Source organism: Pagrus pagrus (genome assembly GCF_965226575.1).
Source record: "Pagrus pagrus genome assembly, chromosome: 16".
NCBI classification, from domain to species: domain Eukaryota; kingdom Metazoa; phylum Chordata; class Actinopteri; order Spariformes; family Sparidae; genus Pagrus; species Pagrus pagrus.
The window spans coordinates 29,082,085-29,105,554 of record NC_140200.1 but is presented as its reverse complement, the minus strand read 5'-3'; the positions used below and the strand labels follow the sequence as shown (position 1 = coordinate 29,105,554).

Sequence of the window (23,470 nt, the reverse complement as noted above, 5' to 3'; positions counted from 1 at the left end):
CGAAAATTAAAATTGGAAGTTTTCTGTCTTGCATGACATGATAGTGTACTTAATTATAAGTGTGCTCTTAATGCTGCTAAAACAGCATATCTCTCTGGCCTAATACACAGTATTAAACACAACCCTAGAGTTCTCTTTGACACTGTGGCCAAACTCACTTAGAAACCACAGTCTGCAAGCTGTGCACCCTTTACTGCAAATGATTTCTTAGATTTCTTTTGCAATAAAATTGATGAGATTAGAGTCAAAAGTATCTCTTTATCTCTGGCTTCCTCAGCAAAGTTGATTGTAAAGTATCCTTATGCTGATTCGTAATATTTTTGAAAGTATCTCTCTTGAGACATTGTCTAAACTGGTCTCAGCCTCAAAACCAACCACCTGCCTGTTGGACACCCTACTGCCAAAACTGTTCAAGGATCTTTGGCCATCACTAGGACCATCATTGTTAAATATTGTAAATTTAGTATCACTCATGACCGGTATTGTCCCTACTAGTTTTAAGTCTGCTGTGGTTAAGCCTCTACTTAAGAAACTAGGGTCTCTAAATAATTATAGACCAGTGTCCAACCTTCCCTTTTTCTCTAAAGTCTTGGAAAGAGTTGTGTCTCAGCAACTTTCAGGCTACCTACTTAATGATAATCTTCTCAAACCTTTTCAATCAGCTTTCAGAGCCTGTCATTCCACTGAAACTAGACTAACTAAAGTGATAAATGACATTCTACTTACTATGGACTCAAACTCTAGCTCAGTGCATCTGTTACTGGATCTCAGTGCTGCGTCTGATACCATAGATCATGGCATACTGTCAGACTGACTTGAAAAATTTATTTGGCATCTCTGGCCAGGCTCTCGCTTGGCTAAAGTCTTACCTACCAGAAAGAACACAATGCATTTCTTATAATTATATTACTTCAACATTTACTGATGAAGTATGGAGTTCCAAAGGCTCTGTTCTTGGTCCTTTGCTTTTCTCTTTATATATTTCACCTCTTGGCCAAATTATTTGCAGCTATGGAATATATTTCCACTGCTATGCTGTCGACACTGAGCTGTATGTGCCCTTAAAAGTTACTCTGTGTATGTGTGTGTGTGTGTTTGAATGAAATGTGACTTTACAGGGACATACAGTCGGTATTGTTAATGTTCTCACTTGCTCTGTGTGCGTACTGTATGTGTGTGAGGGGTTGCCCCTGCATTATAGTTGTGTGACAGAGTTTAAAATGGCGTGATATTTGTGCCACATTTGTGAAGGAACATTGGGAGATTTTGAGCACAGAAAAATATATTTTGCAAGCACATGACTTATATTTTGAAGAGTAAAATATGCACAAGCAAAACATAATTTCATTTGAGCAAACAAAAACATTTTGTGCTAAATAAATGTATTTGCATGTTTGCTTTTATCTATTTTAACGCACAATAATAACCTCTGCGCTCTCAAACTCTTGCTGGCTACATGCAAATACATTTATTGAGAACTAAATATATTTTTGTTTGCTCAAATGAAATTATGTTTTGTTTATGCATAATGTCTCTTCAAAATATAATTTATGTGCTTGCAAGATATATTTTTCCTTGCTCAAAATCTCCCATTGCTCCTTCACGAATATGGCACAAATATCACGCCATAGTTTAAGTGCCAGTTCTAGTGCTGATCATTTGCACAGTGTGATTGTGGCTGACAAGTCAACAATAAATAATATTCCTATTGGGAATAATTTTGACTCCTGTTTGAACTACATTTAGCTGAATAGGGTTGCCTAATTATACTACTGTATTTTTACATGGGTCATAATGGTGGTACTTGGAGAGCTGGATATTTTCTGAGGTGGTACAGGGTGTAAAAAGTTTGAGAACCACTTATCTATGCTGTTGTGTGCAGGGGCAGCAGGCTGAGGGTAGCGGACGCCAAAAGACTGAACAGACTGATCCGCAAGGCCAGTGACGTTGTGGGAGTGGAGCTGGACTCTCTGACGGTGGTGTCAGAGAGGAGGACGCTGTCTAAGTTGCATGTCATCTTGGACAATGACTGCAATCCACTCCATGACGTGGTGGTCAGCCACAGGAGTACATTCAGTGCTAGACTGATCCCACCAAGATGCACCACAGAGCGCCACAGGAAATCATTCCTGCCTGTGGCCATCAAACTGTTCAATTCCTGAGTGTCAGACACTCTGAGTCAAAAGGAGGACTCTGGACGCTTTGTTTCTCTCTAATGTGCAATAACCCATATTTCAACTGTAGCAGTATTAATTACACTGTATATTATTATTACTATAATAATAATAATAATAATAATAATTCTGTTTTTGTTGTTTATATATCGTTTTGATTCTTCTGCATATTTCTGGGACTTTGAATGGAGCAGCTGTAATGCATGCAATTTTCCCCCAGGGATCAATAAAGTATTTTTGATTCTGATTCTGATTCTGAACATAGTACTGGTAGTGATATAACAAAACTGAAAAGAGATGATGATTCTCACAGGCAAAATTATATAATATAATAACAGCTATAATGATGATTGATAAGATTTATGTAGCAATGAGTGGGGCTACACAGGGCCCCAGAGAGGTGGGTATCTGCTGCCATACCACCAGATTACAGAGCAGCTTCTTTCCTCAGGCTGTGAGAATCCTGAACTCATCCTCAATGCTCTACTCAGATTAATTTGTCCGTGTAGTTTTGTGTGTGTGTGTGTGGCTTAGGGAATCGCAAACGGACATTTTGGTATAGAATCTTGTGTTGTATAACGAAAAAATTAATCTTGCATCATGAATCTGTGCTACAAATGACTGGGAAAGTTGTGGAATGCTCCAAAAACACCTGTTTCGACCATTTTACAGGTAAACAGGTTCTTTGGTGATGACAGGTGATAGTAGCATGATCGGGCATGAAAGTGGCATCCTCGAAAGGCTCAGTCACTCTCATGCAAGAATGGGGCGAGGTTCACCACTTTCTCAAACACAATAAAATGGTAAAGGATATTACTACTTGTTTGTTTGCAATGATTGCTTTTCTTTTTATTTTGTGTCATATAGGTTTTAGTAAAAGCTGTTACATCATATCTAATGTGGCTAGGGTTGTTGGATAGCAAGACTTTTCAGTCAGGAGCACACAGCGGTGTATGTGAGGGAAACACTCACCTGATAACAGTGGGGAATATCTCAGCTGAGTAGATATAAATAATGGAAAGAGAGGCTGTGATCCCAAACTTCCCGATCATGGCCAGCACAGTTTTAATGACAGACAAATCTGGAGGAGAGGTCAGAGAAAAGTGAGGGAAAAGTTTCTGACGGACTGGAAACGAGGTAAAGAAAACATGGAGACAATCCATACTACTGGGAATGAAGATGGTTAGCAGGCAGGCTGTGCCACCCACAGCCAGGAAAGCTAGCTGGGAGATCTTGCGGGAGCGGTTGAGGGTGAACAGGGTGATGGTGCGTGCAGGCATCTCCACCAGGCCAAAAATGATTTGGGTCAGATAGATGTTCATTCCAAAGTCAGAGATATTGAGAGACAGACCGTAGTAGACGAGCACATTGGCAAACCTGAGACAGACGGAGAGAAGAAAAGCAGCATCATTTTGGATGTCTTCACACACTTTTGTGACCTCTTTGTTGCCTATCAAACTAAAGTCCATTTACTCAAATTCCTGGAGGAATCACCCTCAAAATCACCCTCAAAATGAAAAGACGGTCTGATCAGACTAAAGAGGCTCTTAAAGACTGTTGCGACTCAACTGTGTGGGAAGAACTTTGTGATCCACATGGGGAGGATATTGACAGTCTTACACACTGTACAACAGACTACATCAACTTCTTTGTGGAGAACACTGTACCCACTAGGACTGTGCGCTGTTTTCCCAACAACAAACCCTGGATAAATCCTGATATAAAAGCTCTCCTCAAGGAGAAAAAAAGGGCCTTTAAATCAGGAAATAAGGAGGAGCTGAAGGCTGTGCAGAGGGAGCTGAGGAGGAAGATCAGGGAAGGGAAAAACAGCTACAGGTACAGCTGGAGCAGAACAACGACAACAGAGTCTGGAGAGGCCTTAAAACCATCACTGGCCACAAGGAACCTGACTACCAGGCTGTGGGGGACCAGAAGTTGGTGAATGACCTGAACTTATTCTCTGATAGATTTGATCAGTCGCCTGCCCCTCCTCCTACCCAGTCATCGTAGATACACAGTCCTGCCTAATGCTGTACTGGACAGGCTATAGACACTATCAGGACTGTGTGTCAATACTGTTTGGGGTTTTGATGGTCTGTATGTTAAGATGAATTTGTACACTCTTTAGTTGTTAACAAACAATATTATCGATATCGTCTACCATTCCCTCAATACATGATCATGTTGTTAACTCACAACATCAGCAACTACAGCCCTGGTGTGCAAACTTAGATCTTTAGTAATTAGATGTCCTTTTCCCCGCACAAAATGTCAAGTTAGACTGATTGTCACCATCCTGATGTGGCCATGACATCAGGTTCCCTCAATGACACATTTCAACAGATGACTGAACACGCACTGAATATTGGATCGACATTAGTTTTTCCAGGTGAAAAACCATGAAGGTGAAGAAATCTAGGGAAAGTGTCCAAGAAAGTGGAGGAAGAGCCTGTGGACGTGGTAGGGTCAAGGAGCAGATGTTCTCGGAAAAGATGACATGCATTGAGTAAAAGATCTTCAAGCTCAAAGGATTGCACATGAGCAGGTATCTAAAGTAGAACATTTCTTGTGCCTTGCTTCTGATAAACACCACCTACAACTAAGCTATGTGTTTTTACAGTATATTGAACAGGCATGTAACTTGGACACACAAGTGCCCTAATCAGAATCACACTTTTTTGCAAGTAGTTTTTCACAATTTGAATTTGTGTTTTGGTGCATACCAATAAACACAGTATGTAGAAAAATTAAAAAAAAAAGATAAAGGGCTGATAATTCAAGCCAAAAGCATGAATAGATAGAAAAATGTAATATAAACTGGGACATCTATACAGTTTTGTCCAGGAATGTCTAAAGTATTCACCACTGAAAGTGTATATGTTCACAGTATGCTGAGGACAGTCGAGCTCTGTTCCATAAAAATATCTAATCATGTTGCTCATCTGTTGCTTTACAGGCCAGAATTCGAGGACTACGTTTGGAGCAGTCACATCAAATGCTGGAACTCTGCCTGACACCTATTTTCTTGTTCTATATTTATTCCTTGTTTTGCATTATCTCTAACTTGTTAGTTTGAACTAAGTCTGAGGTCCCGAGCGCTCTGGACCAGGTTTCCATTAAGGAAATCTCTGTACTTTGCTCCATCCAGCTTTCCGTCAACCCTGACCAAGCATGATGCTGCCACCACTATGCTTTACCGTCAGGATGGTGTCGGGCAGGGTCGGAGTCGGAGGTCGGAGCACCCACGCTGATTGCCAGGCACCCACGTGTGCCAGCCTACACTTGTCATTGATTTGCTAATGACCACTCCCCCGCTACCTATCAACACATTGCATTGTGATGTCAGATAAACCATCAAAAAGGATGGACGGCAGCTTGCTGATAAAACATAGTGGTTGATTTAGCCAACAAAATGGACAAATTTGTGGTAAAAATACCAAAAATATTCACCAACATGACACCGTCCTCTAGTGAGGACTCTACCATGTCAACGACTGAGGACAGTAGCAGTACAGATGTTAGGCAGAAAAAAGGTCGGACTTTTCAAGGTTTGCACTGCAGCCAAAAACATGGGAACCCCTCTCCCATCCAAAACACATGACCAAGAGTCTTTTAGAGCTTTTGTACGGGATGGTTTTTCCAGCTGGGCCAAAGAACTGGAGAGATTTCAAACTCACGAAAAGTCAAACCTGCATAGAGCTGCAATTAGCACTGTTACTGCTACTAATGCTGGTGTAAATGTTGCCGCATCAATTTCTGCCGGTAAATACAGGCAGATGTCAGATGCAGAACAGCTTTGTTGGCTATTCTATCCTCAGTCCAATATCTTTCATGTCAGGGTTTGGCCATCCGAGGAAGCACGGATAAGGAGTCCAAATTGACCCAGTTACTGCATTTACGTGCTCAGGATATCCTGGAGTTACGGTCATGGCTTGCACGTAAGGAGAACAAGTGGCTCTCACATGATATTTTAAACGAGATGACAGAAATCATGGCCCATGACGTACTGAGAAAACTGATTGAAAAAATCAAGTCTGAGGTTTTTTCTGTGATAATGGATGAAACCGCTGACATTTCAGTCAGAGAGCTCTGACTGAGAAATCTGGAGCCAGAGGAACATTTTGTTGGATTTTATGAGACATCAACAACCACAGCAAATGCGCTGTTTCAGCTGCTGAATGATGTTTTGATGAGATTCTCACTGCCACTTCAGAAATCCAGGGGACAATGCAATGCTATGTCGGGCATAAAAGCTGGTTTGCAAGCCCGCGTGCTGGAACAGGAGCCCCGAGCACAGTATGTGCACTGCACCGCGCATCTGGTGAATTTGGTTGTGCATGATGTCGCCCAAAACATCCCTGCATGTCGCAACTTTATGACTCTCATTCGTGAATTGATAACCCTGATCAGAAATTCACCAAAACGGCTCGCCTGGTTCCAAATGTTTCAAGGTAAAGAAGCAACATCTTTGAAGCCTCTGTGTCCGACGCGCTGGACTGTGAAGGCTGCTTCTTTGCAATCCATTGCCTCAAACTACAGTGCATTGATTAACTTTCTAGAGGACCTGAGTTCAAACGAAAAAGGTGATGCAGGGGGTAAAGCCAGTGGACTGCTTGTGCACCTGCAGAAATTCGGGACTTTTTTTCTTTGAAACTCATGCTTAGCTTCTTCTCTCGCATGGAAACGGTCAGCGTTGCTCTCAAAAAGCGTCAGCTACACATACAGAGCGCGAGGGAAATGATTGACACACTCAAAGGTGACATGAAGGCTCTTCGGGAAGGATTCACTGAATTTTGGGAAAACACTACTGCAGCAGCCGATGACTTGGGTTTGGAAAGCTTGTTTGTGGCCAGACCAAGAACAATTCCCCGCCGATTGGAAGAAGCAGGTGCGCCGCCGCACAGCTTTAAGACACAAGAAGAACTGTACCGACAACAGTACTTCCAGGTTATAGAGACAGCATCAGCATCCCTGGATTGGAGATTTAGTCCTTCTGCATTCAAACACAGTTTAAGCAGTTTAAACGATTTTAGCATAAGGCTGCAAAATAACACTGAATGCACTGTATGTCTGTCCAGCCATTAACACATTTTGTCAATGTCATAGCACCATAACTGTAAATGAATGAAAATGTAAATGTAAATGATGTAAAATGATGCAGTCATGAAACTTTTAAGGTGTGTAGTTGAGATAAAAAATGAAGGCTAAGTTTGAAGATGGGTGTAGTCTGACCCATGATTACTGAGATCGCATGTAATAATGTAGTAATGACTACCGATTACATTCATGGTTCAACATGTTAATGGGCATCATGGCTGGTTTGTTACCATAACAAGATGGTCTGTAGTTTCATTCTCACGGTGTAACAGAATTCACCATTACCCAGAGCTGGTAAGTCTCATGCATTGACAGTGACACTTACACAATTGAGCATCTTCACATGGTCACACTCTAGTCCTCCTATGTCACAATGAGGATCATAAATTGCCCCTTTTATTTTCTTTCCCCTCTACTATATTTCCTCACTTGCTACTTGCCATAATTAGGGCCCTATTCTGCCTCTGGATGGCTTACCCAGATATTAGCCCTAACTAATCATCAGTCCTCATGCCTAAATCTAACCAACTCAATGAAAGGCAACAAGTACCAACCAATCAGAGGCAGAGTAGGGAGGTTCATGTAGTCACATCTCAGGAGGAGAAAACAAACTTTAGCGTGACAGGCTGCAAACATTAAAAAAATATGGTGAGCTGAATAATGACGATCTTTCAACTGAAGTGGAAGGTCAAATGGTAGGTAACCAACTCATTTTGATATGAATTATGTTATTTTTCTAGATTAATAAAATGCATTTTTAAATAGACAATTTACAGACCATGGGAAATGATATTGATCCAGACAGTAATTTTTTCTTTAACATAAATGATCATTGCTGCCACTACAGAGAGGAACAGTATAATCAAACCATTAAGACAGTTAACTGATTATCAGTAAATCACTTCAACTGCAGAAGCCTGAATGCCAACCTCAATAACATCAAGGAATACTGAAGTCAATTTACACAACTGTTCCACAAAATTGCCATATCTGAAACTTGAATCAACCCTGATAAAGGTGGAATAAGAATAAAAATAAAATAAAAGAATAAAAAATACTTTGAATAAGACGGATATGAATTCAGTTATATAAAATGAAAAAATAAGAGTTGAGGAGGAGTAGCTATGAATGTAGACAAAAACCTGAATTATATGGTGTTAGAATGTATGACAACTGTGGTGGTCAACTTATTAGAGTATAACTATTGAAATATGCATAGAGGTAAACAACAATATATTAATTAGTTGTACATATAAGGCACCAGGGTGTAGTATTGAATCTTTCAGGGACTTGATGGAGGAAATGTTTTCAGAGATGTCGGAAAGTAATTTTCATTTGTGGGGATTTCAATATTGATCTGTTGATTCCAAATAAACAAAAAAATACTGTAAATTCATCAACACAATGTACAGTATGAGCCTGTTTCCAAAAATTACCAGACCCAGTGGAATAACATCCCAATGTGCCACTTTGATAGATAACATATCCACTAATGACATAGAAAACAATACAATGAGTGGACTATTAATCAATGATATCAGTGACCATCTACCAGAGTTTTTACAGTCTATGACATTAAACAAAAAAAACCTCACCGGGCAAGAAACTAGAATACAGATGTATGAGGACAATCAATGAACGCACTAAAAGACGATTTACTGGCACAAAATTGGGAAATATGATATTAGGAAAAGGGTACTGACAGTGCATATGAAACATTCTTGAGAATATTCAGATCATTATATGATTCAAATTGTCCCATTAAACAATATAGCAGAAACACAAAAATGCACTATATAAAGATTTCATGACACAGAGAGACAGAGACAGAAAATAAATACATAAAATACAAGAATACATTTACTAATATTATAAGGAGATGTAGGAAGGACTACTACAGTAGTTATTATATTAGATGATAATAAAATAATGTTAAAGGAATATGGAATATATTAAATAGTATTATTAGAAATAGTTCTAAACAAATAAGTTATCCTCAGAAATTCATTGATAATGATAATGAAAAATTATAATATGGACGATGTGGTAAATAGCTTTAATACATTTTTTGTGAGTGTTGGACCAAACTGATTCACCGGTGACAACTGAAGAAATTAATGATAATTCTATAAAAAGGAATCCCAGATCTATGTTTCTTACAGCAGTGGAAGAAAAAGAAATTATAGATATTGTTAATAAATGTAAAAACAAGATGTCTACTGACTTTAATGAAACAGACATGACAGAGGTGAAAAGGGTTATTGATGGGACTTCAAAACCACTAACATACATCTGCAACTTGTCATTCCAAACTGGTAAATTTCCAAACAAAATGAAAATAGCTAAAGTAAAGGGTAAGTTATTTTTCATTTTCAGTGTCAGATTGGATTTAAAAACAGAAATCACTCATTTGCTTGTGAGCTAATTGATACTATGAACTAAGGGGATTTTTTAAAGATCTGTTTCAAAGATGTCAGGGAAGAAGCAGAAAGACCTGCTTTCATTCTGGGCAGTGATAATTTGTTTGAATTTTTCTTGTTTTTATCAGATTTTACAATTATTTTAATTTGTACTTACTGTATGCTGGTCCATTATGAACAATATGTAAAATTGCAGGACACTGGTTTTTAATAGTTGGGCAGGAGAGGGGCTGCCTGAATAATGACAGAAAAATACTGAATAATGACATCACAACAGTCTAATCTTAATGTAGACTATGTGTATGAACATTCTTTCTAGTCACTAATTTACTGATAATATTACTGCATGTTCACTGGTATATTCGAAGTAAACACAGAGAGGGAGAGAGCATGCAGAGGCCAACAGGGCAGGTAGAGTAGCTGGCATGGAGTAGAGTGGGAAACTGAGCAAACATTGATGGTCACCTTTTCTGTGTTATCATGTTTGGTTCAGGAGATATGATGCAAAATAAATAATTTAGTTATGGCAGAAAGTAAAATGGCTGCCATGGCCACCACGTGCCGTTTTTGGGATGACTCCATCTCTGGAAATGTTCAGGGCCCCAAGTCTACAATTGTATTAAGTCTCATGCTTTTATGAGTGAACTTTTTTTTTTTTGCTTATCTGGACTACGTAGACCTTTTGAAAAAAGCTCACTTTTTGATTGGTTCAGCACTGGCTTAGAGAGACCAGGATGCATTTTCCAATGCAGGTTTGAAGTCTTGAAACTGATACAACAATAGAGGTAACAATCTGTTCATACTCACCAGAGGTAAAAAACAATCAAAGACTGCTTCCTCATTTTTGGGGTTCGAACGAGGTCTATGAATGAGTGTCTTTTCTTCACTTCTGTCTGCTCTTCCATTTTACAGACCTGGTGAAACAGTTAGCAAGACAGTGACCTTGGAGTTAGGGTTATAAAGTGACAAAACACAGAGCTGTTTAAATAGTTTGCATGTTTAAATGATACTGATTGATGGCAACATTTATGCAAAGTATAATGGTTGGTTCAGACTGAGCCAAACAGTTTGATAGTGGAGTACCCACAGTGTGTCACTGTATATTCTTACTATAGAAACTACAGCTACAGGACAGGTGTTGGAGGGGTGCGGCTCTGGGTGAAGATCTGAAGGGAAGGGGTGGGATTTTATTGGTTGGATACTTTTAAAATTTAGCTTCCTCTTGCTGGTTTCTACAATCTTTACAAGCCCGGCTTTAAAGACTCTTGAGGGGCATGTCTTTTTTGTAGCCTTTTCTGAACCAAAAACACAGGACAGAAAGTGTAAGGGAGGGCTTAGACAATGTGTTTATTTGCTCCAGGTAAGTGGAAAATGTGTGTTTGGCTGACAAGCTACTACAGCAGTACTTCCGAAAGAGGAGCACAACAATTACTAACTACATTAGCAAACGTTCATGACTAGCACATGCACTGTGTAGTATTTCCGTGCGGAAACACACTAAAATTTGGGGTAACGTTAGCAGCTCTTGCCTTTTTTCTCTGTTCTTTTTATTTGAATTGGGGAAGTCTAAACTTATTAGTTTAGACTTCATATTAGTTATTCCTCATCCTCAAGGTGAAAACATACCTTTTGAAAATATGTAAGCTAAGCAGCCAAAATGATTAATGTATTAAATAAAATAAGAGTCGTACATCACATTTTTCCATCCCTTCTGAATGGATCATAGGATCATAGCAACTGGTGAGTATGTTTTGCCTACATGTAGCTTCTGCCTCAGTCTTATAACACAGTATCATGTGCAGTAGCTACTGAGTGCTTAATTTAGACCCTTACTACAAAAATAAAATAACTCATGGAGCCTAACAAGAACTGATGAATCTAATTTGTCATTTCAACAGGCAAAATTGACAGTTGCCAGCTAGAAACAAGATGCTACTTTTGCCCACCTGTCTGAGATCAAGTACTCATTGTTTAAAAAATCACTAGGAATTTAGAGAGAAACTAAACCCCAGAGGTTTGGCAAAAGTGCCTCTACCCTGTTCAAGTTCAAAAAATGCATCAACATGGGCAGGGCTGGCAGTTGGTAGTGGACACGCCCATTCCTGAAACCTGGCTGTGTAATGACAAATATGTCAGCCTTAATGAATCTGCTCCTCCCAGTCATAGCAATACTAACATTCCTCCTCGAGGCGGTGGAGTTGCAGCCATATTTGACCCAACCCTAATAATCAATCCTAAACCTAAACTCAATCATTACTCATTTGGATGCCAATCTTAGCCCAACCTGGAAAACAATACAGCCAATCCTGTTTGTTATAGTATTCTGAATTTGTATTTGAATTCTCATTGTTTTTGTCATGTTAATCCTTAAAACAGACAGAGTAATTATTGTGGGTGATTTTAATATTCACATGGACATTGGTGACGGACATGATAGTATATAATGTAGCATAGTTTATAGTTATAGTATAGTTTTCCCACAGAATCCTCTTTTATCAGACCATTATTTAATAACTTTTGAATTCCTATTACTGGAGCACACGCCACAAGGCAAACATTTCTAGATGTCTATCTGACAGTGCTGTAGCTAAATTTAAGGAAATTATTCCATCAGCTTTTTATTCAGTGTCATGTCCCAACACAACAGTTGACTCCTGTGCTAATCCCAATCCCTCTCAGATTGATCATTTTGTTGATAGTGTTGCAGGCTCTCTGCAAATGACATTTGACTATATTGCCCCTCTAAAAAAGAAAATAATAAAGCATAAGAGATGAGCTCCATGGTACAACCCACAAACTCAGAGCTCATGAAAATTTGAGAGGAAATGGCGTTCTACCAAATTGGAAGAAGCTCAACTAGTCTGGCTAGAAAGCTTTAAAACTTATAACAAAGCTCTCCGTAATGCCAGAGCAGCTTATCATTCAGCACTGTTAGAGGAAAATAAGACCCCAGGTTTCAACCCCAGGTTTCTTTTCAGCACTGTAGTCAGGTTGACATGGAGTCATACCTCTATTGATCCTTGTATTCCTATAACACAAAGTTTGACAGAATTCATCCCCTTCTGACCTCAGATGGTATCAATATAGCTTCTAACACAGAAACCTCAGAAACAGCTGTAAATCCAGATATATATCTAGAATTATTTTCTACCATTAACCTTCACCAGCTAACTTCAAAATTTTCTTCATCTAAACCATCAACGTGTCTGTTAGACCCAATCCCAACTAAATTGCGTAGGCTCTACCTTTACCTAGCACTTCCTATACTTGACATGATCAATCTGTCTCTATTAACAGGATATGTACCACAGTCATTTAAAATAACTGTAATTAAACCGCTTCTGAAAAAAGCAGACACAGCCAATCAGCTGTGTGACTTTCTACATGACAATAGTTTATATGAGAATTTCCAGGTTTCAGGTTTTAGAGTGCATTATAGCACCAAAACAGCATTGGTTAAAGTTGCAAATGATCTCTTAATTGCATCCGACGAGGGTCTTGTCTCTGTGCTAGTCTTGTTAGATCTTAGTGCAGCTTTTGACACTATTGACCACTACATCCTATTACAAAGACTGGAACATTTAATTGGTATTAAAGGACCTGCTTTGAGCTGGTTTAAGTCCTATTTATTGGACCGATCTCAGTTTGTCAACGACACTACTAAACACAGATATACATTGTTTTTCAGTTGAATATAGTAGTTTTTTGGGTTTTAGTTCCTCTTAAAATCTACTATCCTTGTCACTGTAAACTGGCATATGTGCAATGCAAGAACAGAGACCTTGATAGGTGTAGTAGCAGTTAGTAAGGTGGTTGAGGCTAAGCTTTTAATTTAAACATCTGTTTTGGCTTAAATGGTTATTTGATTTTATTTTTGCCATTTTGAAAAGATTAAACAACTGGCCTGTAAATATAAAATAGACTGGTAAATAACTGTATTGTATCTCTACCTGACACATCTTCAAATCTTTGGTCAGGGGCCTCCCATTCATCTGTGCTGCTTTCCAGATCAGTTCCCATGCTTCCTCTTTTCCGTCATTGGCCATTAACCAGCGAGCCGACTTTGGCAACACCCTTGAAATGTAAAGACAAATTGCTCAGGTGGCCAACTTACAAATTTCTTTACTTGACCCACTGTGCTACAAAGGAACACTTTGATAGACATTTCACACTGTAAAACAAAATGTTGTATAAAGGCAGATGTTAATAATGTTATTTCTATTTTCATGAAGTGAAAATACGTCATGAATAAGATCTATAGCAAGACACAAACATAGAAACAATCCTCGAAGTACATCAATACATTTTCCTGTACTGCTACACCACACTCTCACAAACATAAGCACAACTCAACCCAGACAGTCTGTGGTTGATTTTCTAAAGATACTGTTAACTTATCATATCTGGGTCACTCTGTAGCAGGCTCACCAGATGTAGAAAAGGAATAGGAAACCAGGTGCAGAGATAGCCAGCTGTAGTTTACGCCAGTCTCTTATTAGGTACGCCACTCCAGCAAGCAGAATGTAGCCAAAGCCAAAGAAGTAGTCAGTGATTATACCAGCTAACATCCGCTGCTTCGATCCTGTCCACTCTGTGCCTGTATGAGACACAAAAAGGAAAGGGACGCATCTTAAAGGTTTCATCAGACAAAGAGTTGCAAATTAAATCTATTCTAAGCGAGGTCTGTGATTAATGTTGATTGCCTGTAATGTATGTTGCGTGTAAAGACATGTTGCTTTTTGAGTTTCACAAATGTTATTTTGCAATGCTGTAAATACCACCAGTATAAGTACTTCCATCCACCTCCATTGTTCAAGGGTGGCAGCATACAGTTAAGCCTGACATATGGCAGGGCCCTTGACACTTTTGATGGGGGTTGCTTAACAAAAAAAAGTATTAAGTATATCACACACCTGGAGAATTTTGTTGTGCCAACCAATTGCCAAAATAAATGTTAGCAATGTGTGTTTTCTGCACACAACAGATGTGTGAAACTTTATGTTTCTTTAGGTTCAGTTTTCATTTTTATGATGCCACAGACAGGGTGCAAACTATGGGCTAGGTGGGACCCAGGGGGAGCTTGGCTTCTCTTAATAAAACACAAGCTCCCCTGAAAACACGATTTGTGAAATTTTGGGGGAGCTCTAAAATATTGACAGTATACTATTTTTACCATAAATCTCTATTTTCTTTATCATCCTGACATTTGATGATATGTGGTTTGTGTGAGGGTGATTCATCATTAATCCACTTTAATAAAGATATCGGCATGCATGCAATCTTGCCATCACTGTCAAAGTTCATCGCTTTTCCCAATTAACTGTATTATTTACTGTGAACACAGTTTTGTATGTGATGGGTCTTGATGAGGACTGGCTCCTTTGCAGGCAGCCTGACCTATTTTTGTTGAAATTTAAAATGCTGTATGCTTGTGTGTGTATTCTTATAGGCTGTTTTTTTCATAAATGATGCTTACATTTACCAGGAACTTGGGGCAGGATCAAGAAATAAGACTCAATAGTTACACGACGGCTGTTGCGGCCGTTAGGGTAACTGCAGACATGGCGCGGGAGCGTACATGAACTCTTTACAGCAGTGCAGCTGATGCTGTGACACTGTTATTTCTTTACTCGCTGTTCATGTGACTGTTTACTGCAAGTACCCCGCGCATGCCTCCGTGGAATGACGTTGGTAGCCTAAAACTGCAAACAGCAGTAACTATTCAGTGTTACACAGCGGTGGACTAAGTTACATGTTTGCAGCTAACGCTACTTTGCACATTAGGTCACTCTGAGTCCTCGGTGATCTCATATGATTTTCAAATCAAGCTCTAAACATGACCTGTAATGTTTTCTTACCTGGTTACTAGGAAATGAGCCATGTCAGCATCTGTTTTCAGTCCCAATTCAAGTTGAAGCTGCCTCCGTGAGTCCAACACGTATCTGATGTTTATTCAGGTGCCAGCCCGGCTTCGGTCGTAATTTTGTTTCGACTGACGACATGCCGCTGATAAAACCTTTGTTTTCTTCTAAGTATGACTTTTTAATGGACTTTGTGTGGTGGTGGGTCGTTTGCTGGCCGTAGCAGAATCCATTACTACCCAAACACTAGTTTGGGTCCACCACACTTGTCTTCTTCCCGTATCCAAGTCAAAGCGTCATCTGACGTGCAGGAAATTTGGACCAGGAATTGCAGTACGTTATGCAGCACACAGCCTATTCAAGGCAATGAAGAGATACGTGGGTGGGCTCATTCTTTTTGGTTTTGAACGCTTCATCACCCATTAGCATAAAAAACTTAAAATGCATGTTTATTTTTTCACAAATCCTGCCCCAAGTTCCTTTAATTGTAAAAAGAAATTATTGTGGTCGGCTGTCTGTGATGAGTAAATTTAGCTGGTGTGTGGCCTGGGTGTTTTGTTTTTGATTTAAAGGTCATACATAAGTGTTAATAGGCAGTTTTGCATTTTGGTTAATGTCTTATTTGTGCCAGTTTATAACTCTGTAGGGTGAGGGTTGAGGCAGAGAAGACTGACTTTCAAACTTGAAATAAGGAAGCATACGATTTATATTTGCAGTGATTGAGTTTATTAATTGTTGAAACCACAAGAGTAATCAAAGGTATTAAATGATTCACTGTGCGTCCCTCAAGTCTTCTTGAGAACTGACACGATTTTTACCATCTTGTTAAAATGTCATGTTAGATTGGACTTTCCCTGTCTTATTTTATGAATGCTTATATATATTTTATTTTTCTTTAGGAACCTGTCATTAGATTTTATGTTTTATCTCCTACTGCCAACTTAAGATAAGAGAAAAATGAAATATATCTTTTACACTGACCTAGGACAAAGGCATTCATGATGACACCCGAGATGGCTGTTCCAACCACAAAGCGAAGGGCAGTGTAGACATAGAAATTAGGGGCGAAAGCAGCACCAACCCCAAAGACAGCCTGGATAGCTAGGTTGATAAGAATGATGATCCTCCGACCGTACCTGGAACAAAATATTTCCAAAATTGATCCTTCCATGTAGACAAAACTTAAAGATTGTACTAAAAGCACAATTAATAAAAAGTAACAATTCTAATGCATCAGTCTTGTATTCAGTAGCGTGTTGAGGATGTTAACTTACTTATCAGCTAAGCTCCCAAACACCATAGCTCCAACTAGGAGGCCAAACATGTAGATGGAGGAGCCCATGTTGTTCAAACTGGCATTATCACAAACCAGGTCCCACTGCAAGAAGCACAGAAAAGCATTTCAATGAAAACATTTCTCATTTTGGCCCAGATCTGGCCCACATACCACTTGGATCTGGACCTCTTTTGCTCTACTATTGCCTGCCACAAGCAATACGTCAGCGAAGAGGGCACCAAATAAACCAGAACTGGCCCTTGCCTTGGCAACAGCTCATTCAATTCTGGTGAGTTGGATCTGGCCCAGACTTGGGCAGCTTGTGGCAGACCATAACCTGGCCTGGAGTGAACTGCCCAAGTGCCATCATTGCACGTGGTATGTGGGCCAGATCCAAGATTCAAAGTGTTTATTGTCATATGCACAGTAAGGAAACATTTTCTCTGTACAATGAAATTCTGCCTTTGCTGTCCACAGAATGCCAACAATGTAAAAAAGAATGATGAGGGTGTCTGTGAAATTTTGCTACCTGGTCTGTTTGGTCTGAGAGGTAATAGTAACTAGCCCCATTCACACTGCCATTTGCATGCAGGGATCATGCGCCAATTCTCCGCATCCGCCTCTGTGTGAAAGTTTCAGAAGCGGCGAGGGGTGAAATTTCCCTCCACCTCTGATGCGCCTCCGGAGGTAGTATCAGAGGTGTAGTATTGGCGAACCGAACCAGTGTGAACAGATAAGCTGGCGGCGCGGAGCCATCAATCTGATGGTGTTCACTGTCTGATAACTGTACAGGTCCATCACTCAACAAAATATAGAGAAATGTCCCACAAAGCAATGTTACAGGACCAAACAACAGTAACGTGATAACTGGTCGTGTCTTCGGCAACTTATGAGGAAAACAATACCGCAGTTATACGTCTGTCAGCCCGACCGACTCTTCGTCACATTTCTCCCCGAAAAACAGCGTCTGTCCCTGGCAAAAAACTTTAACTCACCAACCGTTTGTCGCGACGTCAGCCCTCCACCGAGACTTCAGTGAACTTTCCCCCAGAAAACAGCCTCCCTCCCCGCGAGTGAAATAGTCAGACAGCGTCCAGTTTACTGATGGCGATTATGTAATTATGTAATTTAGAGATAAACGTAACTTTGTCACTTTCCAGGATGTTTGGTGGGTCAGGATCCCAACCACAACACATAACAGCATCCATATGATTATAAACAGTAAGTATGTACATGTTTAGATTAACAGGTAAACACCAGGGAGAAACATGTTGAAAAAAACACGTCATCGCCATGACGCGTACCGTCACGCCTCTTTTGGAGGCGCGGCGCCGGCTTGCTGTGTAAATTATACTCTGGTTTGTCTTTTACGCCGGAGCTGCTCGGCTCTGTGTGAACAACCAACGGCAGAGAATTGGCAAACCGCCGCTGTGGCGATAATGCAGCATCTCTGTGTGAAAAGGGCTTCTGATAGATGCCTTAGAATTGTGGGTGAGACTCTAAACTACTATCCATATTGCTATGAATGTTGGTCTTGTATTCTTGTTACTCAGAGGGCGACTTCTATTATAAACAGATTTGGATGATGAAATCACCCTTTTCTCAGTCAAGGATCAAAATGATCTCAGTGACTTTGTCTGAGTATTTCAAAACATTGCCAGATTTGATCATGGTGATCCCGATCTGACCAGATAGCGATTTCCAAATGTCGACTCCACCCCCTGGATCTGAACAGGAAATAAAGGCATTGCAGAACATCTCCCAAAGGAGAAAGCAAACTCTCACGTCCAAATCTAAGTATACTGTTGACTAACATGTAGCATGTGTAATACTGAATGAATGGCAACCATGATGTCACGCGAGCCAACGACTTGAATTGTGACATACTTCAAATGAGGGTGTAGTGATCGCTAATTAAGCTTAGGTTACACTAACATGAGCTTACTCAGTTCGGTTGACTTCTGTGTTAAGCAGCTATCGGGCTAGCGAGCTTGCTGACTTAGGTATGTGGTGGTCCACGGTTCAACATTTAAAAGGGAATTAGGAATTACTCATGAATTGATTCTTGAAACAAACACCAACACGTTGACAGCGTTTGGTCATATGATATTGCTGTACCGAATTTAAAGTCGGCAAGCTCACTACCTAATGCTATTATTTGCCAGCAGACAGTGAATTTATTTCAGTAAGCTACATGTGTGCAGACTGCAGCATCTTGCTTTTTCTGTATATGTCACATTTTACAGCAGTTTTTCTAAGTGTTTTTTCAGGAAGATGTGTGACTTAACCATATTTTACACTGCTTTCTTTAATTATGCTACTTGGTTCTCTTAAAACTAAAACACTTTAATATTTGTGAGGCACATTAAACTTAGCATTTAAGTGTGATGAACACCTTGGGTAACTATATCTGTGAGAAGTGAAGCCTAGGATATATGTCCATCTGCCTCAAATCTACCTCTGAGTTAGGATCCAAATGATCCTGGATTTTGGCATCAAATTGATCTAGATCTCTACCTTAAAGCTTGAAAGACCCAAAAGTAGCATTTTATCTGGATTTAAGGTCAGATTGGATTACCAAATCTGAATCTTTAGGATCAGAAATCTTTGGATCTGCTTCGAAATACCCAATTTCTGGACCAGATCAGCATTTAATCTAATTCTACCAATATAATCCTGTGAGATCATTTTGAAATACTGGCCCCAGGTGTCCAAACTTATCTTTGAAAAACAGTTAAGGTCTCCAGAGGATAAATCTTTATGATTTTGGTTCTCCCTGATGTTTCAAGTTGCACCACCATTAGGGCCATAATTTCTAATTCATTTTCCATTAAAAAGGGCAGCTTCTTGAACACCATTTCTATTCTAGATGGTCCATGTGCACTTTCTTCATGTAAGATATCTTCAAAAATAAAATAAGTGTTTAATAAATTGTAAATGTGACTCAATGTTAATTCAGATGGATTTTAAGTTTCCGTGTTTCTATCATTAATCAAATTGATTCCAACGATATCGTTCACCACTGTTGTTGTCTTTATAGTTGTGGTGTGAACTTTATCATCCTAGTTAGAATGAGGGACGTCAGCTCAGTTTGTTTGGCTTTCAATAGCCTGACACATTACTTGGCAAATAAGTGGTTATTTATTTATAAAAGAAAAGCAAAATTATGTGAAATAGAAGCGGTTTCCTTTTAGTCTGAGTGAGGAGCACACTGATCTCACATAACTGGACTCATTTCCACACTTGGTTTTGTTGCTGTGCCAGCGCTGGAGAAAGGAGCACACTGGACTGTATCTCCCAGTCCGCACTAATGATGTCACAGGTAGCTGTCGAGTAAACTTTGTTTGTGAGAGCTGTCCAGCAGTCACAGAGCTAATATTAGCTTGTCTGTCCTGGCCAACTTGACTTTCAGCTCATTCTTTTTCTTCACAAAGTGCTTTTTCATGTGTTTAGTCAAAGTAGCTCTCGTCTATCTTTGAATCCCTCGCCCTCTACCACACTGATTGGCAGCATATCTCCTCAGACCATCCCTAGTTAGTAAGACTTTTAAAGTGATCTGTTTATGGTTAATTATTAAAGATATTGTTTTTGGAGGGGATGACCCTATAGTCTTGTTTTAATGAAGGCACATGTCATGGCTAGATAGCTACAGACTTTAGGTTGTATACTGTAAATGATACCTGCTCTGTTGGAGTCCCATTTAGACTCTCTGTTCTCCACAGCTGGAACTTTCTTTCTATTAAGGTTCACAGTGGACTGGACAACTTCAAGATACTTCTAAATCAACTGCAGATCTCCTGTCTGCTGCACATTGACTATGGTCGCCAATTGACACCTCATGTTATCACATGTGAAATTGCTTTGGCCAAATGCAGGATTTTGGTCATGTAACTGCTCCTGCTGCCCACCCCTCAGGTTCATGTGTTACAAAACCTGGCAAGATAGAAGGGCGTGGGGGAAGGCTTAGAGGATGTCTGCACTGCAGGAGTCCATCTTTCAACCGTCACTCTGTTTAAACCTGTCTCAGATATCACCAGGGCACACTGTAATAAAACTGCTCAGCCCCTCCACATTCTTAGCTGCATGGAGTCCTCATGCTAAACACATCAGGTGAAAATGTCGTTATTCAGGAAATTCAAATCCTGGCTTGAGAGTCTGTTTTTCACTCACCTCAGTCACTATGGTGCTTTGGAAGGTCTCTGTGCTGTACTTCCAGCCCCCCTGGCAGCTCCCAGTAGAGGGTCCATTGCCAAGAGCTCCAGCAATGCTCTGATTCAACACGTTGGTACAGGACAGCTCCGGCTGAAGGCTGAGGTTCAAGTTTGAAAAGACTGCAGTGCCTGATGAGGACCATGTGGAGCCACATAAATGTGGAGGAACAGCCCCAGTGAAGACAGAGACCAGCATGTGGAATGCCAGAAAGATCTGAGGCACACAGATCCATACATACAAGATCTTCTGGAACTTCCCAAAGCCCCCGATGAGACAGAGAATATCATCAAAATTCATTTCTTTCACTTTCTGTAGATGCACACCAAAAATGTGATACTCTGTAAATGATCAAGTCTGACTCAGAAGCTCCAAAAGTGCTCCTACTTTGGAGCAATCAAAGATGCACAGGCAGATAAAGGAAGAGACTGAAGCGTCAGTCAAATGAGGTGAAACTGAAACGTATGTATGCCAGGCTGAAGGTAGAGAAAGAATCCACATTCAGATGTAGTCACACCTATGTTGTGCTCCAGTCTGAGAGAAACCTGTAGCTACGTGTAGTGGTCTGCAGAACTGTCTGGGTGATTTAACCTCAGTGTGGTGGGAGTGAGCTAAAGCTGGAGGGAGGTGTTAGCCCTTTGTGGGAGGAGCTGCTGTATGATGGTGGCTGAGCAGCTGCTTTAGTTTCACCTCCTTCTCTTGCTCAAACAGTTTGATAACATAAGATTTATCTTAAGTAACCCATTTTGACTTTACAGAGAGACAGGATAAGAGTCATGCTAATCCAGCATGGATTTAAGGCTAAATTACTTTATACCAACAGTTTGTGGTGATCTCCTGGTTGAGAGAAACAAGTCTACTAAGTGGAATTTCATGGACTGCAGTAACAAAGGAGTACAGAAACATCTATACATTGATTTAAACTTCTCATGTTAACATTGCTTTTGAGAAAATGCAAAAGATATCAAATGGCCTTTGTAATTCAGCTGTCAGACTTGCATAATTGTTCTCAGTGGGACATAAACTAAAATAATGTACATTCCAGCTGGTATTCAGCAATGCATCTGACATGGGATTCCATGTGAGCGTAGTGAGTGTCTAAGATGGTGACAAAAATTCGGACAAAAACAGTAGATCAGGGCTGCTCTGGCTACTCACTCCCACCATCACTAGCTCCTAATTTCTCTGTCCTATCAGGTAATCTCTCTACTTGAGCCACAATGGATGCACAAATTAAAAACAATTGATCCATCAGGATTGAATGATACATTTTATTGAATTTTATGGTTTTAGAGGCACTGTAACAACCTGATAACATTTTTTCCTTGTTAAACTCTTTTTATTTACATACAAAGTGTGTTTTTATTCTATTCCCATCTGTGTTTTTTTTTATTATGAAATTGCATGTTTATTTTATTCACATATTTTATTCCTTTATGAATATATATTTATTATTTTAGAATTCTACTGGCGTGATCGAATTTTAACTAGTTTTTTAATTTCAAGGGAATGAAAATATCTCCAGGTTATTCATGAGGGCCTACCTTTTATTCATTTTAATTTGTCATTTTAATCCTCAGAAAAGATCTGCCTTTCGGTTACGAACCACTGGCGCACGCCCATGCAGGTCAACTGGTCACCGCTATGCTCGACGCCATCCCTCACTGGGGTCCACACGCCATCTAGAAGGAAAACAATCCAAATACTATACATATTTTTTTATCTTCCCTCCCAATTTTACCTTTCTCTTCTTATGCCTTACCTCACCCTTTTCCAAACCCTAACCTCTCCCCCTCCCCCCGAGCCCTAACCCTAACCCTCCTTATTCTGATGCCTCACCTTAACCTTTCCCTAAACCTAACCTCTCCTGTTTTTCCATCAGGTTGGAGACCAGGAAAAAGGACCTCCTCACCAAACTCAATAACATTATAACCAACAGTTATATTACAGACACCTACAAATTTGTTCACAAAATAAAACACTTCCAAGTACCCAGCCACACTCTTCTCTTTACAATACATATAGAATCACCTTATACTAATATAAAAACAGCACTAGGCCTTGCTGCCATTAAAAATATCTTCAATAACCACCCAGACTCTTCCAGACCCGACACCGAAATATTACAGTTACTGCAAATTACACTCACCTGGAACGACTTCACCTTTGACAATAACCACTATCTGCAGCTGTGCGGTTTTGCCATGGGCCGCAAATACTCGCCATCTTATGCCGATATTTACTTAGCTAACTGGGAGCAAACAGCCTTTTCCAAAACTGTAAAAAAAAAAACCCTACTCTACCTCTGCTATCTGGATGACATCATTGGTCTCTGGGAGGGGTCTGAAACCGAATTCCTCACATTCCTCCACACCCTCAACACTCATCACCCCAAAATAAAACTTAAACATAACTTACAACCACAGACAATAG

At 39.9% G+C, this 23,470-nt stretch overlaps 1 protein-coding gene across 1 annotated transcript in view; it reads right to left on the bottom strand.

The window, feature by feature from the left end:
* LOC311271467 (organic cation transporter protein) overlaps nt 1-21,337 on the bottom strand; it is a gene marked incomplete at its 5' end in the record, with an annotated part of 60,343 nt that extends 39,006 nt beyond the window's left edge. Inside the window, 8 exon segments of the mRNA XM_084377163.1 lie at nt 3,147-3,255; nt 3,340-3,551; nt 10,499-10,605; nt 13,642-13,765; nt 14,120-14,280; nt 16,529-16,688; nt 16,827-16,930; nt 20,999-21,337. Of these exon segments, the coding sequence (XP_084233289.1) occupies nt 3,147-3,255; nt 3,340-3,551; nt 10,499-10,605; nt 13,642-13,765; nt 14,120-14,280; nt 16,529-16,688; nt 16,827-16,930; nt 20,999-21,337 (1,316 nt within the window).
* Nucleotides 21,338-23,470: the final 2,133 nt, after the last annotated feature.